Source organism: Musca autumnalis, unplaced genomic scaffold (genome assembly GCF_047663935.1).
Source record: "Musca autumnalis isolate F117 unplaced genomic scaffold, ASM4766393v1 scaffold_4, whole genome shotgun sequence".
Classification (NCBI taxonomy): domain Eukaryota; kingdom Metazoa; phylum Arthropoda; class Insecta; order Diptera; family Muscidae; genus Musca; species Musca autumnalis.
The window spans coordinates 179905312-179927461 of NW_027411977.1; the positions used below are offsets into that span (position 1 = coordinate 179905312).

Genomic DNA, 22150 nt, shown 5'->3' on the forward strand with positions numbered 1-22150 from the left:
ATTGTAATCAAACTCCAGGCCGCAATTATGGACCGATCGTCACGAAATTTTGCATGGATGTCGGGTTCAGACCAGAATAAATCCCTATTTTTATTGGTGATGATCGTGAAATATTTGGCGGGTGAAATGGACCAAAAGTTTAAGTTTATTTTTTATTTAGACTTTTTAACAAAATCAAGGTATTTGAAACGTTACTACTTTATTAAATATATGAATTGAAAATTTGACTTTTTGCCTCAGAAACCTGCCATTGGGCCTATAGTGTAGTGGTTAAAAGTTAAGTTGAAACGAAAAATTATCAGTAAAAAGTATCAAGCAACGGTAACAACATTGTTGCTATCGGTAGGACTAGCGACAGCTTTATTTTGGTTGCTATCTTACCGACAAATTCTACCGATTTTTGTAGTTAACTAAAAAATGAATTAGAGAATCCAACTACAGGCAAAACAAAGTTTGCGGGTCAGTTATTTAATATCATATAAAAATTATACAAAAACATTTTCACTTCTTTATTTTAACTTCAACATATTGTAAATCATGCATGTGATCAGAGCTCCATCGTACACGCATTCCCGATTTATGTTTTTCATATGGACCAAACAGTTGAGCATCGGGATTACATTGATAATACCACCATGGACCCTTATAGACCTCAGCACAATTATGTCTACCATCCTGATCATTATCACGATCAATGGTAGTGAACTTTTCTCCCTCAAGATGTTTCAAGGAATCACCAGCATCACCGCTATAGACACCCAAAACTTTTAGCTCATATTGATCTTTCTCACTGCCGATAACAATATTATCATACTTGGCATAGGTCTGATTTCCGTCAAAAGTTCTTAATGTGATAACCATTTCATGGGGCAAACCATTCGAAGTAATATTATGAAGCTTTTCCATCCCTATAAAGAACTCGGAATTTGTATTGCCGAACCCGTTCTTATATTCCAACCAATTGCGGTTGAAATTGACTGAACCATCTTGGCGGCGTAGAATAACTATCCAATCTGATTTCTTTTCTAGAGATCCATTTTCCCATAAAGTTTTTATTTGATTTTCTTGCCTGAAAGATTAATATACAATTCATACATACATATGTATGTGTATAGAATGTAAGTATTGATTATGAGCAATTTAATATGTAAATACCTTTCCTTATGCTGACGCAAATTATTTTCCAACTTTTGTAGTGCTGCATTGTGATCCTTTAAGGTTTTTGAAATTTCATTTTTGAAGGTTAAAACTTCATTAGCGGAAGTGCTAAGCACTTGGTTAATGTCCGCAATACTGTATACATTTATGAAAATAAAAAAACAAGCAAATTATTTATTTGTATAACATACATATACAAATGATGCGCATCGTTTTGATGATCGTTTTGCAAATTACTTACTTCTTTTTTAAATCGTTCTGGAAAGCATTTTTATATTCTGCTACACGTTTCATTATCTCGTCCTTAAATGTTGAGTGTTCTTTGGTTGATACATCCAGACGGGAATTTAATTTGTTGATTCTAATAAAATCAAAAAGTTTTGATACAAATAATTTCAAACAATCTGCCAGTAAGTCACGGTGCACCTGTATCAACTTTAAATGGAAGGTGCTTGAAAGTTGTTACGGATTCTGAAAAAAACAATGTCCATAGATGAGAAAAACCAAAAAAAGCCGGAGGTCAAAGTTCACATTTTTAGGGTTTTTTTAGGTTTTCACGATTTTGCATGGAAACCGCATGTTTTCGAAATGGGACTAAAGAAAATGTTGTAGCAGTGAAATTCTCTTGTTTTATATTGTCCCAATTTGAACTTTTATATCTAAAATCTGCTTAAGCCTACGAAAATGTCATAAAGGTCAAACTTGTAGAGAATTTTCACAGCTACAACATTTTCTATAATGCTATTTCGATAGGACTTGCCGTTTCCAACCAAAATCGCAAAAACCTAAAAAACCCTAATAATGTAAACCTTGACCGCGATTTACTTAAAAAGTCCTCTGGCGATTTTTTGTTTTTCAGAATCCGCAAAAACTTCCCAGGTTTAAGCACCTTCCATTTTAAGTTGGTTCAGACGCACCGTGAAGTACAACAAAGAGCAAACCTATAGAGGGTATGGGCAATATTTTTGAAATTTAACATAGTTGAAGAATTGAAGATATAAGTATATATTATACAATTTAAATACTTTTGGATAAAATTAAAATATTGGCGTAAAAAGTTAATTTTCGAGGAAGCTGTGGCTATGTTTATGTAAAACAAGTAAGAACGGCGTTAAGTTCGGCCGGGCCGAACTTGTATACACTCCACCACGAAATGTATTGAAGTAAAATGGAAAAATTAGTTTCAATTCAATTTTAGACGCAACGAAAATTCAATACCAAATTTCAGCCATTTTGGTGGAATATTGAAGCCACAATATTAAAAATACCGAAAATCGGGAGGTGCCTTTCCATGGGAGCTATATGACGGCGTGGACCTATACGACAAATTTAAAGAGGAAAGTTGAGAACCCCCAACGATGTCTAAATACCAAATTTCAGCTATTTCGGAGGAAAGCTGAGAACACCAAACGCTCAAAATACCGAAAATTTAAAATACCGTTCTATGGGGGCTATATGAAGGCATGGACCGATACCGAGAAAATTCCGGGGGGAAAGTTGTATACCCCCAACGTAGACTGAGTACCAAATTTCAGCCATATCGGTGTGATAATGAAGCGAAAACCTTCAAAATACCGAAAATCGGGAGGTACCGTTCTATGGGGGCTATAAGAAGGCGTGGACCGATGCAGACAAAATTCTGGGGGAAAGTTTTATACCCTAAAAGAAGCCTGAGTGCCAAATTTCAGTCATTTCGGTGTGATAATAAAGCTAATACCTTCAAAATACCGAAAATCGGGTGGTACCGTTCTATGGGGGCTATATCAAAACGTGGACCGATATAGCCCATTTTCAATACCAACCATCCTGCAAGTAATAAAAACTTCTGTACCAAATATTAACTCTCTATCTTTAAAATTGCGAGCTGTATCTTGATTTCAACAGACAGACAGACGGACGGACGGACAGACGGGCATGGTTAAATCGACATAGAATTTTATGCTGATCAATAATATATATACTTTATAGGGTCTCCGACGAATATTTCGATTTGTTACAAACGGAATGACAAATTTAATTATACTCTCCATATGGTGGAGGGTATAAAAATGGGTAAAAATTGGTTGAAGCCAACGTGTCTTTTTTGTTTTCTATCATCTTGTGATTAAACCACAATTTTCACGATTTTCCTGTTAAAGTAAAAGTAGAATCAAACTAAGTAAAGATCATCTCACTAATGTACAACTTTTCAAAGTTTGAAGTGCGTCTGGCATCAAATGATGCTGACATTCTGCGTGACCAAATGCTCTGCATATCCAGGAGCAGATGTGCCATCGGATCACAACCTTCTGATGCTCAACATTCGTATAAAATTGGCAACAACTCGAAAAAAGAAGAAACGGCCCGGAAATAATTGTGAAAAACTCAATGATCCAATCATTAAAAACGAAGTGAGGGATAGCATAAATAAGGAACTTTAAAGGATCGACTCAAATGATGTGGAAAATCTTTGGGATAATATGCAAAATAACAGAAAACACTCTTGGAAACTGCACTAGTAAAAAATGAAGAATGGATGACTGATGAAATTTTAGAGGTACGAGCAGAACGCAGTAAATTTAAAAACGTTGATTACGGAAAATCAACAAAGAAATACGAACAGCAACCCGTGCTGCCAAAAATGCACTCTTAAATAGGAATTGTCGAGAAATTGAACATCTGCAAAGTATGCATGATGACTTCAATCTGCCTAAAAATTTTAAAGAAGCTGCCGGAATCTATAGAAAATCTACCCCAACAACGCTCATAGATAATAAAAATCAGACAGTTTTTGAAGTAGAACAAATAAAGAACCATTGGAAAAATACGTCGAAGAATTTAATAAATTCTCTTTCGAGTTGAGCTGTTTAGTCCTAAGAGATACATCGAAAAATTAGGAGTCTACCGAAGTCCCACGCATCCAACCATTATGCTACGTTTCACGGGTGGTTAGACCGTTCTTCAGGCATATTAGGATGTTGTTTTTGTGGCAGACGAAGGCTAAGCTTGGTATCTAGTATATATATCGCACTTCATTACATAAATGTATATGCGAAATTATGCCAGTTAACTGAAACTCCAAACATTTCCTATAGTCCTGCTTGGTAATTCCATTTTGCAATGTTCACAAATAACATGGTAAGTTTTATTCCTACGTCAGTAGTACTTGCTCTTCTGTATCAGAAGATTTTGATCATCAATTATTGTCTATTAATGTTTAGACAAGTTGATGGTGGCTTAGAACGCTAAGACGCCTGGACCCAGGTTCGAATCCCAGCCTGGCTCACGCTGAAATTATTTTTTATTTTTGCCTTATTAAGGCGAAGGTCATTTACAGAAGAATTATTTACGGATATAACCCGATCCTGCAACGAAAACATTAATATAAATAGTGGTAGAAATCCAATAACGTAGTCTGAAGTGAAACAAGCTATTATAACGCTAAAGGACAAAAATATACAGGACCTGATCAAATACCTGCCGAATCATTCCCTTTGTAACAATTCGAAATATTCGTCGGAGATCCTATAAAGTAAATAACCATGTGGGTCCGTCTGTTGAAATCAAAATACAGTTCGCAATATTTTAATTAATTACTCCTAGCATGTTTAGTATTACAAATGGGCTCTATCGGTTCAGGTTTCGATATAGCCCCCACAAAACGGTTCCAGATTTTCGTCATTTTGAATGTTTGAGTCACATTATCATACCAAAACAGGTTAAATTTGGTATTTAGTTCTTGTTGGAGGTACAAAACTCTCCCCCAGAAATTTGTCAGTGCAGGTCCACGTTCGCCATGATCGCCTCCGCGAAGCTCTGTTTATATTATATGAAGCTCTGTTTATAGTCAAAAAATGTTTTGGTGGCCGATGAAAACTTTTTTTTACGTCAGTAACGAAGAAAATTATCTATGTAGGTTCATATTTTGATATATTCCCAATATGAAGGAACATGCATCCAGATTTTTAATTTTTTTGCAACTTGAATGAATAAAAATTTTAATCTTGGAAGCAAAGTGTGAATTCCGCATTTTAATTTCTACATATTTTTTTTAGAAATGGTACTGAATTGGCCGCGGTGGAACTTCAGTACTATTTATAGTGAAATGGTACTGAAAAACGTACTATTGTACTGAATTTTTCCATCCCTGGTACAGACTCATTAGCCTTATGTGTCACATACTAAAAATATTTCTTCGAATCATGCACACAAGAATATACCCTATATGTGAAAAAGCTATGGGAGACCCACAGTTTGGGTTCAAGGAAGGTATGGGGACGAGAGAAGCTTTGCTATCCATGCTGATACTGGTTCAGAATTGCACAGATATACAGAAAGACGTTTTCCTTTGCATCACAGACTATGATAAGGCGTTTGACACTGTCCAACACGACAAATTAATCATAATTTTGATGGAAATTGGAGTTGGGGAGAAAGAAGTAGGATGTATAAAAAACGTATATTGGAATCAAAAAGCTAGGTCTGTGATCAATGGTGAACCAACCGACGAAATTACAATATCAAGAGGAGTGAGACTGGGATGCATATTATCCCCTTTGATTTTCAACGTCTATTCCCAGAAAATATTTAATGAAGCCATTGAAAATAAAAGAACAGGAATAAAAGTACATCGGCAAATAATAAACAACATACGATATGCAGATGACATCGCAATAGTAGCTGCCAGCATAAATGGTTTACAAAAGCTCGTAGACGAACTTTCTTGTGTGAGCGAAACATGTGGTCTAAAAATAAACATTAAAAAACGAAATATATGGTTGTGAGTAAGAAAAACTATCAATATCACACCACACTAAAACTTAATAATAACATTATCGAAATATTCATTAATTTCACATATCTTGGTGTATTACTAAACGAAAAGTGGGATACGTCAAAGGAAATTAAACGACATATAGAGATGACCAGATATGCAGTTTTCAAGTACAAAAAAGTTTTTACAAATCACGATATAAGCCTCTCAACAAATGCCAGATTTGTGAAATGCTATATCTGGTCTGTACTACTCTACGCAGTTCGGACGTGGATTATCAAAATTGCCGATGAGAAAAAACTTGAAACTTTCGAAATATGGGTCTACCGAAGGATTTTAAAGATACCATGGACTGACCATGTAAATAACCCGGACGTTCTGAGAAGAATGTATTAGAAAGACAACTGTTGCAACACGCCAAAGCTCCAAAAATTGCATAATTGGGACATCTCATGAGAAATGGCAAATATAAGTTTCTACAAACCACTATAAAAGGTACTCGTAAAATAGAAGGAAAAATAGGAAGAGATAGAAGAAAACTGAACTGGCTGAAAAATATCCAAGACTGGACTGTGATTTCGGCTCCAAGAAATAGAGCGCTGTTTATGCCTGTATAATGCCCATAATATAAAATAAAATACATAAATATATTTATAATTTATTGTATGATCGCTCATATCCAGATAACGGATTTGCAAATAAAGAAGAAGAAATGCCGTTATTGAAGGTCATACTTCTTTTATAGCTCGTTAAAGAGGGCCCCTGCTTATTTCTTTGCGTTTTCTAGGAATTGCACTTTATAAAAACCAGAAAATTAGTGTCATATTGCAAATCTTGAGATCCTAGAAAGTTGTTTTTCCTGAGATTTACATACAGAAGGCCTTGAATTGCCTTGTAATATGGGCTAATACAATCCTTGAGTATCAATTAAATCAGAAATGTTAAATATTCTGTTACAAACCTGTTCCCAAAGCATCAAAATATAAGCACTACCCAAAAAGCATGAAATTTATACTGTGAACAACGTCGTTTTCACATTCTGATTATTACCGTCACTATAGGGGCGAAAAGTTTCGGATAATTGTAAATTTTGATGCCCAAAAACAGTATCAGACGATACTACAAGGCTATTCAGTGCCTTCTGTATGTAATTTGCGCCAAGAATTCTGTGGAATCTATTAACTTCCTAGAAAATCTCAGGAAAAACGTGCATTTATCGACGCCCAGGAAGGTATGTATATTATGCATAAGAACAACTTCAAAGCTTTCTAGTATCTCAAGATTTGCAATCTTACACTAATTTTGTGGTTTTTCTAAAGTACACAGTCTTACAAAAGTATATATACGCCCCATAAATCTCGGGTTTTAGGATAAGTAATGATATTTATGAAATTCCAACTACGCACTTTTATTTCTTCTCACTAATAAACAACATTTAATACACCAAATGTGTATTCCGGCTGAACAAAGAACAACTGGCCGCACCAAAAGAGATCACTTCCTCGGAAGCGGCGAAGAGGATTAGATCACCAGAGAAACAAAATACCGCCTCAAATGCAAATGAACAAGCCTACTCAAACCCCATGCGAATTAGACTGCCAAAGAAACCTTCCAAGGACTCAGAAAAGAAACCCAGGACCTTCCAGAAGAGGAAGTTTGCCGCATAGACTGGTACGGAGCCGCCATCTACTTACGCCAAGGTAGCCAGGAAAAACTACAGGGACGAGAGAATACCCAAGGAACACCAGCAGGCCATAAAAAAAATGGTCAGCGAGAAAATATTGGACCACATTTTAAAATGTGGACCAATAAAAATTGCCAGCAGCTTAAAGGGCCCATGTATACCACATGGTCCCGCACGAAAACCCGGCCGCTCTCAAGGAAGTAATCAACAGTGTGACAACTCCGTGGGAAGACGGCAAATTGAAGCTAGTGAGGAAGGACCACCAAATACCTCACCTGACTAAAACGACGGTATATGTCAAAGGGTATGGCTGCAATTTGGAGATCGAACGCATGCTCGAGCTCGTTGGTAAGCAGAATGAGACTTTGGAAGTGAAGAGGTGGAAAGTCTTCCATAGGGAGGAAAAAGAGGATGGCACTCTCCTTGTGGTTGAAATTGACGCGCTCTCACTAGCCAGTCTATCAAAGACAAAGGCAAGGCGTAGTACATATGTAATGTAGTCACCTTTAAAGTCGGAAGCGCACGAGTCGGGGAAGAAGAAGATGCAACCACCGAGCAACACCGAAGATGGGGTCGAAGCCATCAGCGACTCGCAAGAAGCCCGCTTACTGGATGACTTATGGTTGAGGTCATCCAGATAAACCTCAATCGGAGCGAAACGGCAACTCAAGCCATGATGGATAAAATAAACAAAGGTAATATACACATAGGAACCATGGACCGTAAAGAACAAGGTTTCCGGACTAAAACAAATTAATTACCAACTTTTTTACGCAAACAGAGTAAACCGACCGAAGACCTCTATAATGTGTCATAAAAACTTATGCTTTCTTTTCTCTCCAGAGTTGTCAACCTCGGACGCCACAGTGATGAAGCAAGGGAATGGTAATATATACCTAGCGTCAATATACCTGCCGTTCGTCTCGCCAACATTACCACCTTCGTCGGAGCTGAAGCAGCTGGTGAGGAAAATCAAAGAAAGATTGAAATAACCGAGGAAACTCTAAGCCTTCTGATGAGAACGCACTTCCCGTGGAGTACTACGGCACACATTAGAGCTGGTAAAAATCGATGGCGCTTTCGATAATATCGATTATTTTTTAAAAATTTAATATCGATAGATAGTTTTGTCTATCGGTAGATAGTTTTGTTATCGGCTGAAAAATCCCTAACCTAAAATTCATTGTTGTGGATGTCAGAAAGTAAGTCCGTAGTCACACGTAAAAAAATTTCGAAAAAGTAAACTGTATTTTTGTGTCTTTTTAATAAATAAAACAAAATTTTTATTTCTGAGAAGTACTTGTGAAAAATATCAACGAAAGCATTGACCCTTCCGCCATTTTTATACCCTACACCACTATGTGGAAAGGGTATTATAAGTTTGTTTTGGGAAAAATTCATGTAACACCGCGAAATATTCGTCGGAGACCCCCAATGTGGTATACCAATCTTCATATCTCGACGAGATAAAGCGATTTTGAGATGTGTGTCCGTCCGTCCGTGTGTCCATTATAAATTGTAATCAAACTCCAAGTAGCAATTATGGACCGATCGTCACGAAATTTTGGTATGCAGTTCGGTTTCACATCAGAATAGATCGCTATTTTAATTGGTGATGATCGTGAAATATTTAGCGGGTGAAATGGACCAAAAATATAATTTTTATCCGATTTTGTAGCCGATGGCCTCGAAAATTCGAACAAGGTAACAGTATATGACAAAGAAGATGCTTGCAATTTGAGATGGTGATCGGATGATGTTTAGAGGGTTAAATGGACCATAACTTTTGTGTGAAAATTGTGAAAATATACCGGTTATATCTTTATTTCTGGAAGACACATTCCGCCCACATAAATAACATTTGGAAGACCAACTCTTGCCCTTTCCATTGTTACAGGCTAATATATCCAGTTTTTTGCTTGAAGTGTAATCATAAGCACACTAGAGGTCGCAATTATAGCTCAATAGTCACGAAATTTTGCACGAGGTAAGGTGATCCGATATTATTTAGCGGGTGAAATGGACCATTACTTTTGTATGAAAAATATACAAATTTTATTTTTGGTCCATATTTTATTCCTGGTTGGCATATACATGCAAAGTAGTTTACAACTGGAAAAATAACTACTGACATTTCCCCTGATGCAAATTGCAATAATGTGTCTGCTAGATAACGGGCGTACTGCCTAATATATAATGCCTTATATATAATGATCTAAATATATTAAAACCTAGGCATAGGACCAATATGTCGAGGTGCTATATTTTACAAGAAAATGTATATAATGTTTACCTCCCATCTAAAACTGCTAACGTTTTTGAAGTTGTTTCTAAACGTTGTTCATGAACTCGATGTTTTGTCGAGGCATCTTTTTTAATATTTGACAATTCTGTTGAAATGCCGTCATATTTCATTTTCACATCATTGAATCTGTTAAAAAAGTAAAAATACATACGAAATTTATTAGTACTGTGTACAGAATTTCAATTTATTTTTTTATACCCTCCACCATAGTATGGAGGGTATATTAAGTTTGTTTTTCCGTTTGTAACGCATTGAAATACTCATTTGCGACCCTATAAAGTATATATATTCTTGATCAGAGTAAAATTCTGAGTCGATCTGTGCACGTACGTCCGTCCGTCCGTGGTAATCACTCTAGCATTTTACGGTATTTTGCCGTTTTTAGCTACATTTTCAGACCAATGTAGCTATAATTTGACATTTAGGGTTCCTAAGTGTCAATAAACTTATATAACAAAAGTTGTGGGCGTAGGTCCACGTTTTGGTATAGCCCCCATATAACGGTACCCCCCGATTTACGCTATTTTGACGATTTTAGCTACATTTTCAGACCGATGTAGCTATAATTTGACATTTAGGGTTCTTAAGTATCAATAAACTTACATAACAAAAGTTGTGGGCATTGGTCCACGTTTTGGTATAGCCCCCATATAACGGTACCCCGGATTTACGGTATTTTGACGTTTTTATCTACATTTTCAGACCGATTTAGCTATAATTTGACATTTAGGGCTCTTAACCGTCACTAAACTTACATAACAAAAGTTTACGGTATTTTGGCGTTTTTAGCTACATGTTCAGACCGATTTAGCTATAATTTGACATGTAGGGTCCATAAATGTCAATAAACGTATATAACAAAACTTGTGCACATAGGTACACGTTTTGGTATAGCCCCCATATAACGGTACCCCCGATTTATGGCATTTTGACGTTTTTAGTTACATTTTCAGACCGGTTTAGCTATAAATTGACATTTAGGGTTCTTAAATGTCAATAAACTTATATAACTAGTGGACATAGGTCCATGTTTTGGAATAGCCCCCATATAACGTTACAGCCCGATTTCAGATATTTTGACGTTTAAATTCACATTTCTAGACCGAATTAGCTAAAATTTGATATTTAGGGTTCTTAGTGACCAAAAAACTTATATTCGAAATAATTATGAACGTAGGTCCATGTTTTGGTATAGCCCCATATAACAGTACCTCGGTATAACGGATTTCGATATCCCCATATAACGGATTTTCGGTATTTTGAGAATTTTACCTACAAGTTTTAACCGAATTATCTGTAATTTCAACATTTGACATTTGAAATTCTTAGTGGTCACCACACCTCTCCGCAAAAAATTGTCAAGAAAGGTCGATGTATTGATAAAGTAAGTAGCTCCCGATTTTCAGTAATTTGATGATTTTAGCTGCAATATTCAAACGAACTAACAGTAATTTGACATTTGAAGTTCTTAGTGGTCACAACAAATCTCCATAAAAAATTGTCAATATAGGTCCATGTTCGGATATGGCTCCCATATAACGGTACCTCCCAATTTTTAGTAATTGGCAATTTTAGCTACAATTTTTAACCGAACTAACTGTAATTTGACATTTGAAGGTTGTAGTGGTTACCACACATCTGCATCAACAATTTTCAACATAGCACCAATATAACGATACTTGCCGATTTTCGGTACTTTGAGGATTTTACTTAAAATGTTTAACCACGTAGGTCCATGTTTTGGTATAGCCCCAAAACAAACCTCCCGATTTTCCGTACCTTAGCTTTATTTCTTGGACGAACTTTCTATAATTTGAAATTTAAAAGCCAACAAAAATTGTTTATTTAAGTTCATATTTTCTTATAGCTCACATACATATGTACCTCCGAACTAGCTGTTAATGACATTTGAAGTTTCACCGTTATGTACCGATTTTCGGTATTTTGAGGATTCTAGCTACAATTTTTAACCGAATTAGGAGTTATTTGACATTAAAGGCTCCCATCAAAAACTGTCATGTTTTATTATAACCCCTATATAACGGTACCTACCAATTTCTCGCCCACCAAAAATTTTCAACATACATAGTTAGATATAGGCACCATAAAAAAGGGCCTCCCGAATGAAGCATTTTATGTACATTATCTGACATTTTAACGTACCCACTTAAAGTTGGGGACAGGAATAAAAACTAATTATTCCATTTTTGTTCAGAATATTTTATGGTGGAGGGCATGAAAAGTTCGGCCAGGCCGAACTTAACGCTTTTTTACTTGTTTATTTTTTAATTATTTTTCGCGTAATGTTTTTTTATCAAATCTCTTATATGTATGATTTTATCTAAACTTATATATAAGTCAAAAGTTGCATATAAGTCATTACCCTAATAAACGTGCTCGTCATTTAAAAATGTATATTAGAACTTTAGTTGCAGACGAGGACAAAACAAACGAACTACTTTTAATGAGTAAAAAAGACATTAGTAGACTGAAAGGCATCCTTAAGGGACACCTAGGGCTACAAAGGACCTTAACCGACGATGGATTTGAACCCATCTGCTATGCAGATGACGTTATAATACCTCTTAGGGGAAAGAATCCAAATATACTCTGTAGAAGGGCCGAAACGGCTCTAAAAATAGCTTACAACTGGGCCAGACCGAAAGGTTTAAATGGTTCTTTTCAATAAGAAAACGAAAATAGGAGCTTACTAGATAAGAAGATCAACATTTCTTTAACAGTTAAGTACCTGGGAGTAATTCTGGACAGGAAACTTAAATGGAAAGACCACATTCAGGAAAGGGCTAATAAAGCCCGTAGATGTTGGTCAACCTGTAGGAGGGCCATAGGCTCAAAATGGGGTTTCAATCCTAGGATGACACACTGGTTGTGCTGAAGCGTAATTAGACCGACTCTAACTTATGGTTCTGTGGTATGGTCGACAGCTATGGACAAGAAATGCAACGTGAAAGTAATGCAAAAAGTCCAATGTACGTGCTGCTTAAGTATTAGTGGCGCAATGAGGACTACACCAATCAGGGCTTTAGAGACAATTTTGTTTGTCCTCCCAATAGAAATTCAGGTAAGGTATGGAGCAGCCATTGCAGCCATGGATCCAAAGAGACCACCAAACATGCCACCAAAGCGTATTACGGTTTACAACGGGTGAGTCAATAGATCATATTGAATCAGACCGTATAACTGAAACAAGTGAAGCCGCCTTGTGGATCGATGGAACCTTAGAACAGATACCAACTTGAAGCTGCGGGTTTACACATAGGGCTGTTCTAGGGGGGAGAACGGGGCTGGGTCTCTATATTGAAGGCCAAGAAACGGGGATCTCCATTCAACTGTCGGATCATAATACAGAGTGTCTGAACTGGTTTAAAGCTAACACAAAGCCAATTACTGTCAAGATCATAACGGACAGTAAAGCAGCAATTAAAGCTATAACAAACAAGATGGTGAAATCAAAAACTGCCTTGCAGTGTAAAAGTCAATCAACGACTACTCCCACCATGGTTCGGTTAACATTATATGGGTATCCTCAAATATGGTAGGTAATAAAAATATGAATAGTTAATAACAATAGCTAATAGTTATATTTATATGTCAAGGTGTTATATGATATTTTACCAATATTTACCTTCCATCTAACACAGCTAAAGTTTTCGAGGGTGTATTTAACCGTTGTTCATGATCTTCAAGTTTTGTTAATGCATCTTTTTTAATATTTGATAATTCCGTTGAAATGCCATCATGTTTCTTTTTCAGATCATTAAATCTGTTAATAAAAGTAATAATACATACATCTTTGTGTTTATTTCAGCTTTAGTCCATATTTTGTTGTATTCAAGTATTTGAATAACAACAAAATGTTTTACAGTGGATATGAAATTGATTAGTTGCGGGCGGAGGGTCGGGAATACTATAGTTTCAGTTGTCACCAAACAACTTCATCAGTTCCCTTTTCCGCCGACTCTGTATCGATAAACAGGTCAATAAGCCCATCCAGCAAATTAAACAAAATGAGAAATTTGCTATATGGCCCTAACTAATCAATTTCATATCCACTGTAAAACATTTTGTTGTTATTCAAATACTTGAATACAACAAAATATGGACTAAAGCTGAAATAAACACAAAGATGTAAAATTCTGCAGTCCAACAATAAAAAACGCCAACAACAATAATAGGCATCAGCACGGCCTTGTTGATCAATGCGTAATGCAAAAACAACAACTTTCTCGTTGTTTTACCCCCGCTTATTGAAGCAACACACTATGTTCGTATTCTTTGCAATGCAAAGACGACATAAAAACAGTGGTGGATATAAAATTCTTTAGTTCGACTCAAATTGTAGGGTAATCAGTTTTAGGGCCATATAGCAAATTTCTCATTTTGTTTAATTTGCTGGATGGGCTTATTGACCTGTTTATCGATACAGAGTCGGCGGAAAAGGGAACTGATGAAGTTGTTTGGTGACAACTGAAACTATAGTATTCCCGACCCTCCGCCCGCAATAATAGGCATCAGCACGGCCTTGTTGATCAATGCGTAATGCAAAAACAACAACTTTCTCGTTGTTTTACCCCCGCTTATTGAAGCAACACACTATGTTCGTATTCTTTGCAATGCAAAGACGACATAAAAACAGTGGTGGATATAAAATTCTTTAGTTCGACTCAAATTGTAGGGTAATCAGTTTTAGGGCCATATAGCAAATTTCTCATTTTGTTTAATTTGCTGGATGGGCTTATTGACCTGTTTATCGATACAGAGTCGGCGGAAAAGGGAACTGATGAAGTTGTTTGGTGACAACTGAAACTATAGTATTCCCGACCCTCCGCCCGCAACTAATCAATTTCATATCCACTGTAAAACATTTTGTTGTTATTCAAATACTTGAATACAACAAAATATGGACTAAAGCTGAAATAAACACAAAGATGTAAAATTCTGCAGTCCAACAATAAAAACGCCAACAACAGTAATAATACATAGAAAATTATTTAATAAAATCTGCAACATTATAAATCACTTTCAATGGTAGAAGACAGGAGCGTTCACAAATTTTTGGAACAGTTTTTTTTTTCTAAAAAGTCATACTTGTACTAATATAATTTCCCCCATCTTAGTGGTCGGTGAATGTTGGTAAATATATTAAAACATAGGCATAGGACCAATATGTCGAGGTGCTATATTTTACAAAAAAATATATATATATAATGTTTACCTCCCATCTAAAATTGCTAACGTTTTTGAAGTTGTTTCTAAACTTTGTTCGTGAACTCGATGTTTTGTCGAGGCATCTTTTTTAATATTTGACAATTCTGTTGAAATGCCGTCATATTTCATTTTCACATCATTGAATCTGTTAAAAAAAGTAAAAATACATACGAAATTTATTAGTACTGTGTACAGAATTTCAATATATGTTTTTTTATTTTTTAATTATTTTTCGCGTAAGGTTTTTTATCAAATCTTCTTATATGTATGATTTTATCTAAACTTATATGTAAGTCAAAAGTTGCATATAAGTCATTACCCTAATAAACGCGCTCGTCATTTAAAAATGTATATTCGAATTTTAGTTTCAAATTGCATAGAGTCTAAATTAGGATGATAACTTTTATACAAACTTCTTGCTTCGTATAATATTTAAATGTGTTTCGACACGCTAAACTTCCGGCTAAAAAAAAAATAAATGGAAAAACCCAAAAATGTTTGCGCGTGATCTATTTCGATATTAAAATTTAATAAAGCTATTTTGGTCAATAAGTCAAAAGTTCATTCATTTCTGCAACAGGAAATAATTTTTGAGAAAATAGTCAAAAAGTCATTACCATATAAGAAATATGACTCGTAATTACCTCTCATCCAAAACTGCTAAAGTTTTTGAAGATGTTTCTAAACGTTGTTCGTGATCTTGAAGTTTTGTGAGGGCATCTTTTTTCACATTTGACAATTCTGTCGAAATGCCATCGTATTTCTTTTTCACATCATCAAATCTGTTAAAAAAGTGAAAAAATACATAGAAAATTAATAAATATTATCTACAGAATTCCAATTCACGATATATGGTAGGTGACAGGGACGTAGCCAGGGGTTGCACCACATCATTATTTTTTAATATTTTTTTCAATGCAGTGTCTGTACACGTTTATGGTTGGTGAATATTGATATTTAAGTCTTTGTAGGCCAATATGTTTTAGGCCAATGTACCTTCCACCTAACTCAGCTAACGTCTTCGATGATGTTTCCAAACGTTGTTCATGATCTTGAAATTTAGTTAAGGTATCTTTTTTAACATTCGATAATTCTGTTGAAATGTCGTCATATTTATTGTTCACATCATTAAATCTGTTAAAAAAGATAAAGTACATAGAAAATTAATAAACAATATATACAGTATTCCAATTTACGTTATATTGTCGGTAAGAGGGACTTTGCCAGATGATGCCCCACCAAATTTTTTTTTTAAACTTTTGGACTTTTTTAACTTTTAGAACATTCCCCTTTTAAAAAAGTCATATTTGTCCTAGTGGTCACCCCCCAATACTAGTACAATTTCTGTATATGTTGGTGGTTGGTGAATATTGGAAATATATTAAAAGAATGTTAAAAAAAAAAACAGTAAAGAAAGGATCATAGTCGGGCGTGGCCGACTATATGATACCCTACACTACTATGAATAACTAAATTATAGGATATATATATCAATTTGAACTGATTTCTATATAATATGGCACACTAATTACCAGAGAAAATTCCGTCATACATTCCAAATTTCATCAAAATTGGAAAAATTGGGTGAAAATATACATAGAAGCTATATCCAAATCTAAACCGATTTCGATATAAGTTAGTACACTTATTTCTAGACCAAATTCAGTCACGCATTCCAAATTTCATCAAAATTGGACGTAAATAGCGTGTTTGGTGCAGCAAGTACGTCAAATCGGCCTAATATATATATGGGAGCTGTATCCAAATCTGATCCGATTTCGATGTAGTTTGGCACATTTATTTTAAGACAGAATTCAGTTACACATATTCAAAATTTCTTCAAAATTGGACAGATATAGCGTGTTTGGTGCACCAAATACCTCAAATCGGACGAAAATATATATGGGAGCTTTATCCAAATCTGAACCGATTTCGATATAATTTAGTACATTTATTTATAGACTTAATTTCGTCATAAATTCCAAATTTCATCAAAATTGGACAGATATAGCGTGTTTGGTGCACCAAATAACTCAAATCGGACGAAAATATATATGGGAGCTATATTCAAATCTGAACCGATTTTCACCAAAAGCAATAGCGTTCTTCCGACGGCTAAAAAAATTAGCTGCCAAATTCAGCCAAATCGGACAATAAATGCGACCTGTACGTTGCGAACGGACGGACGGACATGCAAAAATCGACTCAGAAAGTAATTCTATGCATATCCCTAGAAGGAACTATGGGTCTATCTCTTTTCCTTGTGCATGTTACATACAAATGCACTAACACATAATACCCCTTACCACAGTGTGGTGTAGGGTATAAATAGCAACAATATTTAATAAAACTACTAACCTTTTCGAAGATGTTTCTAAACGTTGTTCATGATCTTGAAGTTTTGTTAAGGCATCGTTTTTAACCTTTGTCAATTCTGTTGAAATGCCGTCATATTTATTTTTGACATCATGAAATCTGTTTAAAAAATAAAAATACATAGAAATTCGAATTTTTTGTGTGGTCGGTAACATAGACATAGCCGGGGATGCGCCCTCACCAAAATTATTTTTTTGGTTTTTGATCTTTATGTGTTGAATAATTTCTTTCTGTTTATGTTGTATTTTTGTTGATGGGCTTTTTGGTGAGTTTTGATTAAATGATAATAAAAACTAGGATTTTATTTCATTTTCAACACGCCGCAAAGTGTGAAATATGAGCACTTTAGCGGAACTTTACTAATAACTTTTAAAGTAAAGGGCGTAGATTCCTAAAATTTTGCGAAGATGTTTCTTATATTAGTGGAAATTGTGGTGCTCAAATTGGGCCACATAGGCCAGCCGTTTCCCGTAGCGTTCATGTAACGGCGGCTGTCGTTTATACGTTTTACATTCATTTTTCAATCGATTTTGCTGCAAATTGGTATATTGAGTTTTCAGCGGATAGAAAACTTATGTACAAAATATTTTCAATATACATAGGTTCGCGTTTTGGTATAGACCCCATTGAACGTTACCGGTCGATAGGATATATTTTAAATGTTACAGACACATTTTCTAACGTATTTGGTTGTATTTTGGCAATTTATGTTCTTCATAAATAGAAAACATCTGTGCGAAATATTAACATCGTAGGTACGCGGTTTTGGTATAGCCTCCATATGACGGGTTCTCTCATATTAGGTATTTTAAATGTTGAAGACAAAAATTGCAACAGATTTTGATGCAAATGTACATTTTAAGATGTTAGCGAATAAAAATCCTCCTCACATAAAAGCTGTCAACATAGGTCCACTTCTGGGTGAAGCCCCACAACCCTAGACATCCATTAAGGAGTAAAATGTCAATAACTGTTTGTTTTCATTTGTATCTATAATGTTTATCGGTCTATTTAGTAGGTCTGTGCCATTAATTTTATTAATAATGTCTCGCAGACCAAGTTCAGGTTGGAACTGCATTACTATTTTTAACGTATATTGGTATTTGCACCACAGCATTCAAAAATGTTGCACTATATATAAATCTCCAACATTTACAGGTCAAAACTATTAGAAATTGCGAGAGGATTCTTAATTTAACAGAAATCATCATTTGTTAATATTAGTGAGTCCATTTCTTCAAAATACAGTCAACAACGGCGTTCATCGCCGCGTTTACCTTCCAATTTCGAAAATGCAATTAAATGAAGTTTCCGAAGTCATTTTAAAAAACTTGAATTTCTCCGAAGACCGCACGTTACCGCAGCTGTTTTATGGCTTTACGAACTGAGGAGACCCCAATCTTTCAGATCATATATATCTTAAAACGTGAATGTACGGGAATCACTTTTGAAATATCCACGGAAAATAAAAAAAATATTTTGAAAACTTCAAAAAAGCACTTCTTTCCGATTAAAATTGCACGAAAACAATAAGGGTTTTTTGCATTTTTTAAGAGTAAAATATTATAATAGTTTTGTAAAATATTAAGAAAAATAAATCATGGCATACTGACTTACCATTTGTCCGCGCCACGCTATTTTTTTAATGAATCCAAATTATATTTTTTAGAAAAAAAAAATATGAAACGAAAGTGCAACTTTAAGTGCATTTTTAAGTCGTTTCGCGGAGTAAATCGCCAAACTGAGTATGGGTCATTTGCAGTGGAGTACTTAGCTAACGAATTCAATTAAAATTTAATTCATTTTATGTACTTTAAAAATTCCTTAAAGTTCCACTAAACTTCCCATATTTCGCACTGTGCGCAGTTTCGTTGTTTTATTTTTAGAATGTTTTGCTTTAAGAGGTCATAGACGTAGCCAGGGTTCGAATTTTTACACATTATTTTAGCGACACAATAAAATATGACACAAAATAATATGTATGTATATTCATGATCTTAGAGTTTTGATAAGGTATCTTTTTTAACATTTCCATATTTCTTTTTCACGTCATAAAATCTGTTAAAAAAGTAAAGCTAAAAAATTAAAAATTCTGCAGAATTTTAACTTCGTTCTAATATCTACAGAATTCGAATCCCCGTTATATGTTTGGTTATATAGACGTAGCCATAGCTTCCGACTCCAAAATTTTTTTATTTGAAACATATTCCTTCTAAAAAGTCATATTTCCCTTATGTCACCAATACACCCCAATACAGTTTCTTTATACGTTTGTGATCGGTGAATATTGGTATACCAAAATGTGGGTGTAGGGTTAATATGTCGAGGTAATAGATAACATTTTACAAACAAGATATAATATTTACCTTCCATCTAACACTGCTAACGTTTTTGAAGATTTATTTAACCGTTGTTCATGATCTTCAAGTTTTGTTAAGGCATCTTTTTTAACATTTGGCAATTCTGTTGAAATGTCATCATATTTCTTTTTTATATCATCAAATCTGTTAAAAAAAGTAAGAATACATAGAAAATTATTTAATACTGTCTACAAAATTCCAATTTAAGTTATACGGTTTAAGATACGTAGACATTAGTTCCGCCCCCACTAAAATATGTTTTTTTTACATTTTTGAAATATTTTACTTCCAAAAAGCCATATGTGTTCTAGCGGACATGGACGTAGACAGGGGCCGAGGTGTCAATAATATTTTACCAACAAATTATAATTCCAGTTACCTTCCATTTAAAACTGCTAACGTATTCGAAGACGAATCTAAACGTTGTTCATGTTTCTGAATTTTTGTTAAGACATCTATCAGTTTCTTATCCATCCCATCGTTCTTCTTTTCGACATCATGAATTCTGTTAAATAAGAACGGATACATAGAAAATTAATAATTAATTTCAACAGTATTGTAATTTATGTTATACCTTATATTTATATCTTCAATTTTAGTATCGAACTTAGTATTGATTTCAGATGTAGCTTTAGACAACTCAGTCAATTTTTTTATTATAAACTCCACCACAAGTACATGTTCCTTACTGTCGTTCAAATCCTGTATTTGTGAAAATATTACCATAGATTATTTTTATTTTAAACATTCCCAAAGTTTCTTACGTAATAATCTTCGTCTGTTAACTCGGTGTATACTGTTCCATTTATTACAAGCACAATAATCAAAATTATGAACAATTTCATTTGGTAATGTTTTACTTTCAACAAATTGAATAATACTGCTGAAATAAATATAAGTTAACCCCTGTTGTTGTACATTCGTTTAAAATTCGCTTTTAACGAACTGTCAGATTTTCTTAATCAATTTACTCACTTCTGAGAAAATATAGAGCTTTGATTTTAAAACAATTTATTCACACCTATAACATGAACGAGTCTATTGAAGAATAAATCTCTACGTCATTTGGACGCTGTACTATCGACGCCTAAAATAATAGAAATTTTAATGAACGTACGAAATTTCTCTACAACAACTCGAACCTTCTTATCAGTTCCATGTGCTCTAAAGAATATTGAGTAGCATAATACATACATATATTTCTGTATTATCTTAATAGGCACGGGGATTTCCAAGTTTGACTTATTGAGTAGCATACATTATTTCAGTGTTGTCTTGTTGAATGTGTAGTTTGTTAACTTATTGTTCAGGCCAAGGCCGTCCAATTTTCATTCAACACCGACTCCCAGTTCTTTCTCGACTCTGAGAGTAATATTCTATATTCTATACCCCTCAAAATGAATAAAATACATATGGGGATTTCTGAGTGAAATCGGACACATTATCAATAAAGCATTTTAATATATTTTCAGATTTTTTTCACTTAAGGTTCCAGAGATATCGCTCCATGAAAAAGTCGTATTCTGTAAAAACTATATGCAAACAAATATGCATAACTTCTTTAGTATTGGTCCAAATAGAAAAAAATCTTTTTTGTATATTTTGATCAGCTATCTAATAAAGATAACGATTTAATATTTAAAATCAATTTTTATCAATGAGTGTACTCTTCGATTTTCTTGAAACTTTTATGTATTAAACTACAATTAATTACAAAAATGTTAAGTCCTATTTGGTAGTGGGATTTGAAAAATTACTATTTTTTTTTAATTTTTGTCAATAAAGTTTTTTCTATATACCACTGTGCAAAATATGTTTTTAAAAAAAAAAAATAAAAATAAATAAATAAAAATCGCTTTTATTAACGTTTGTTTTGTTCTTGTTTTTTTAGGAACTTATCTAAAACACTTCAAAATTTTTTTCATTTTGCTATTTTAAGAATGGTTAAGCATTTATTGTACCAGCGTTAGTGGGTATTACTGAATGAAGATTTGTTGTGACCGCGATAGCATATTTCAAATTCAAATCTTCTTTCGTATTTAAATAAACATCATCTGAAGAAATATCATTTTAAATTTTGGTAGATTATTTGGTTCGGGTGCTCAGTCATATAATTCCCGAGCTGCAAGTTTTTGATCATCAGTTTAGTTAGTTTATTGTTCGGCCAACCCTCCTAAAACGCCAACAATCCTAGTTCGGCTGGTACAATAATTGCTCATCCATTTTCAAAATCGAAAAATAATTCCGTTTTTACGAAGCAAAGGTTAAAAAATTTTTTTTTTAAT

At 34.3% G+C, this 22150-nt stretch overlaps 1 protein-coding gene across 10 annotated transcripts; it reads right to left on the minus strand.

Moving 5' to 3' along the window:
- Positions 1-422: 422 nt before the first annotated feature.
- Positions 423-20946, minus strand: LOC141400761 (uncharacterized). 10 transcript variants are annotated; one of them, XM_073980234.1, is made up of 14 exons: positions 20841-20946; positions 20630-20771; positions 20440-20567; positions 20245-20370; positions 19872-20009; positions 17488-17604; positions 16126-16263; positions 15774-15911; positions 15137-15274; positions 13547-13684; positions 9889-10026; positions 1400-1519; positions 1156-1293; positions 495-1069 (listed from the first exon to the last, which is right to left on the minus strand). In XM_073980234.1, the coding sequence occupies exons 2-14, from the start codon at positions 20708-20710 to the stop codon at positions 502-504; spliced, it is 2106 nt and encodes a 701-aa protein (XP_073836335.1). In that variant the 5' UTR covers positions 20711-20771; positions 20841-20946; the 3' UTR covers positions 495-501. The 10 variants fall into 10 exon arrangements, with proteins under 10 accessions (XP_073836342.1, XP_073836335.1, XP_073836336.1 ...); XM_073980235.1 differs by lacking the exon at positions 17488-17604; XM_073980237.1 differs by lacking the exon at positions 15137-15274.
- Between the last annotated feature and the right edge of the window lie 1204 nt (positions 20947-22150).

Excerpts from the sequence above, each read along its gene's own strand:
- LOC141400761 (XM_073980234.1), bottom strand. The coding sequence starts at position 20,710 with ATGAAATTGTTCATAATTTTGATTATTGTGCTTGTAATAAATGGAACA. Across the intron at positions 17,605-19,871 it reads TTAGCAGTGTTAGATGGAAG|ATTTCATGATGTCAAAAATA; the intron begins GTAAATATTATA and ends TTTTTTAAACAG. Across the intron at positions 10,027-13,546 it reads TTAGCTGTGTTAGATGGAAG|ATTCAATGATGTGAAAATGA; the intron begins GTAAATATTGGT and ends CTTTTTTAACAG.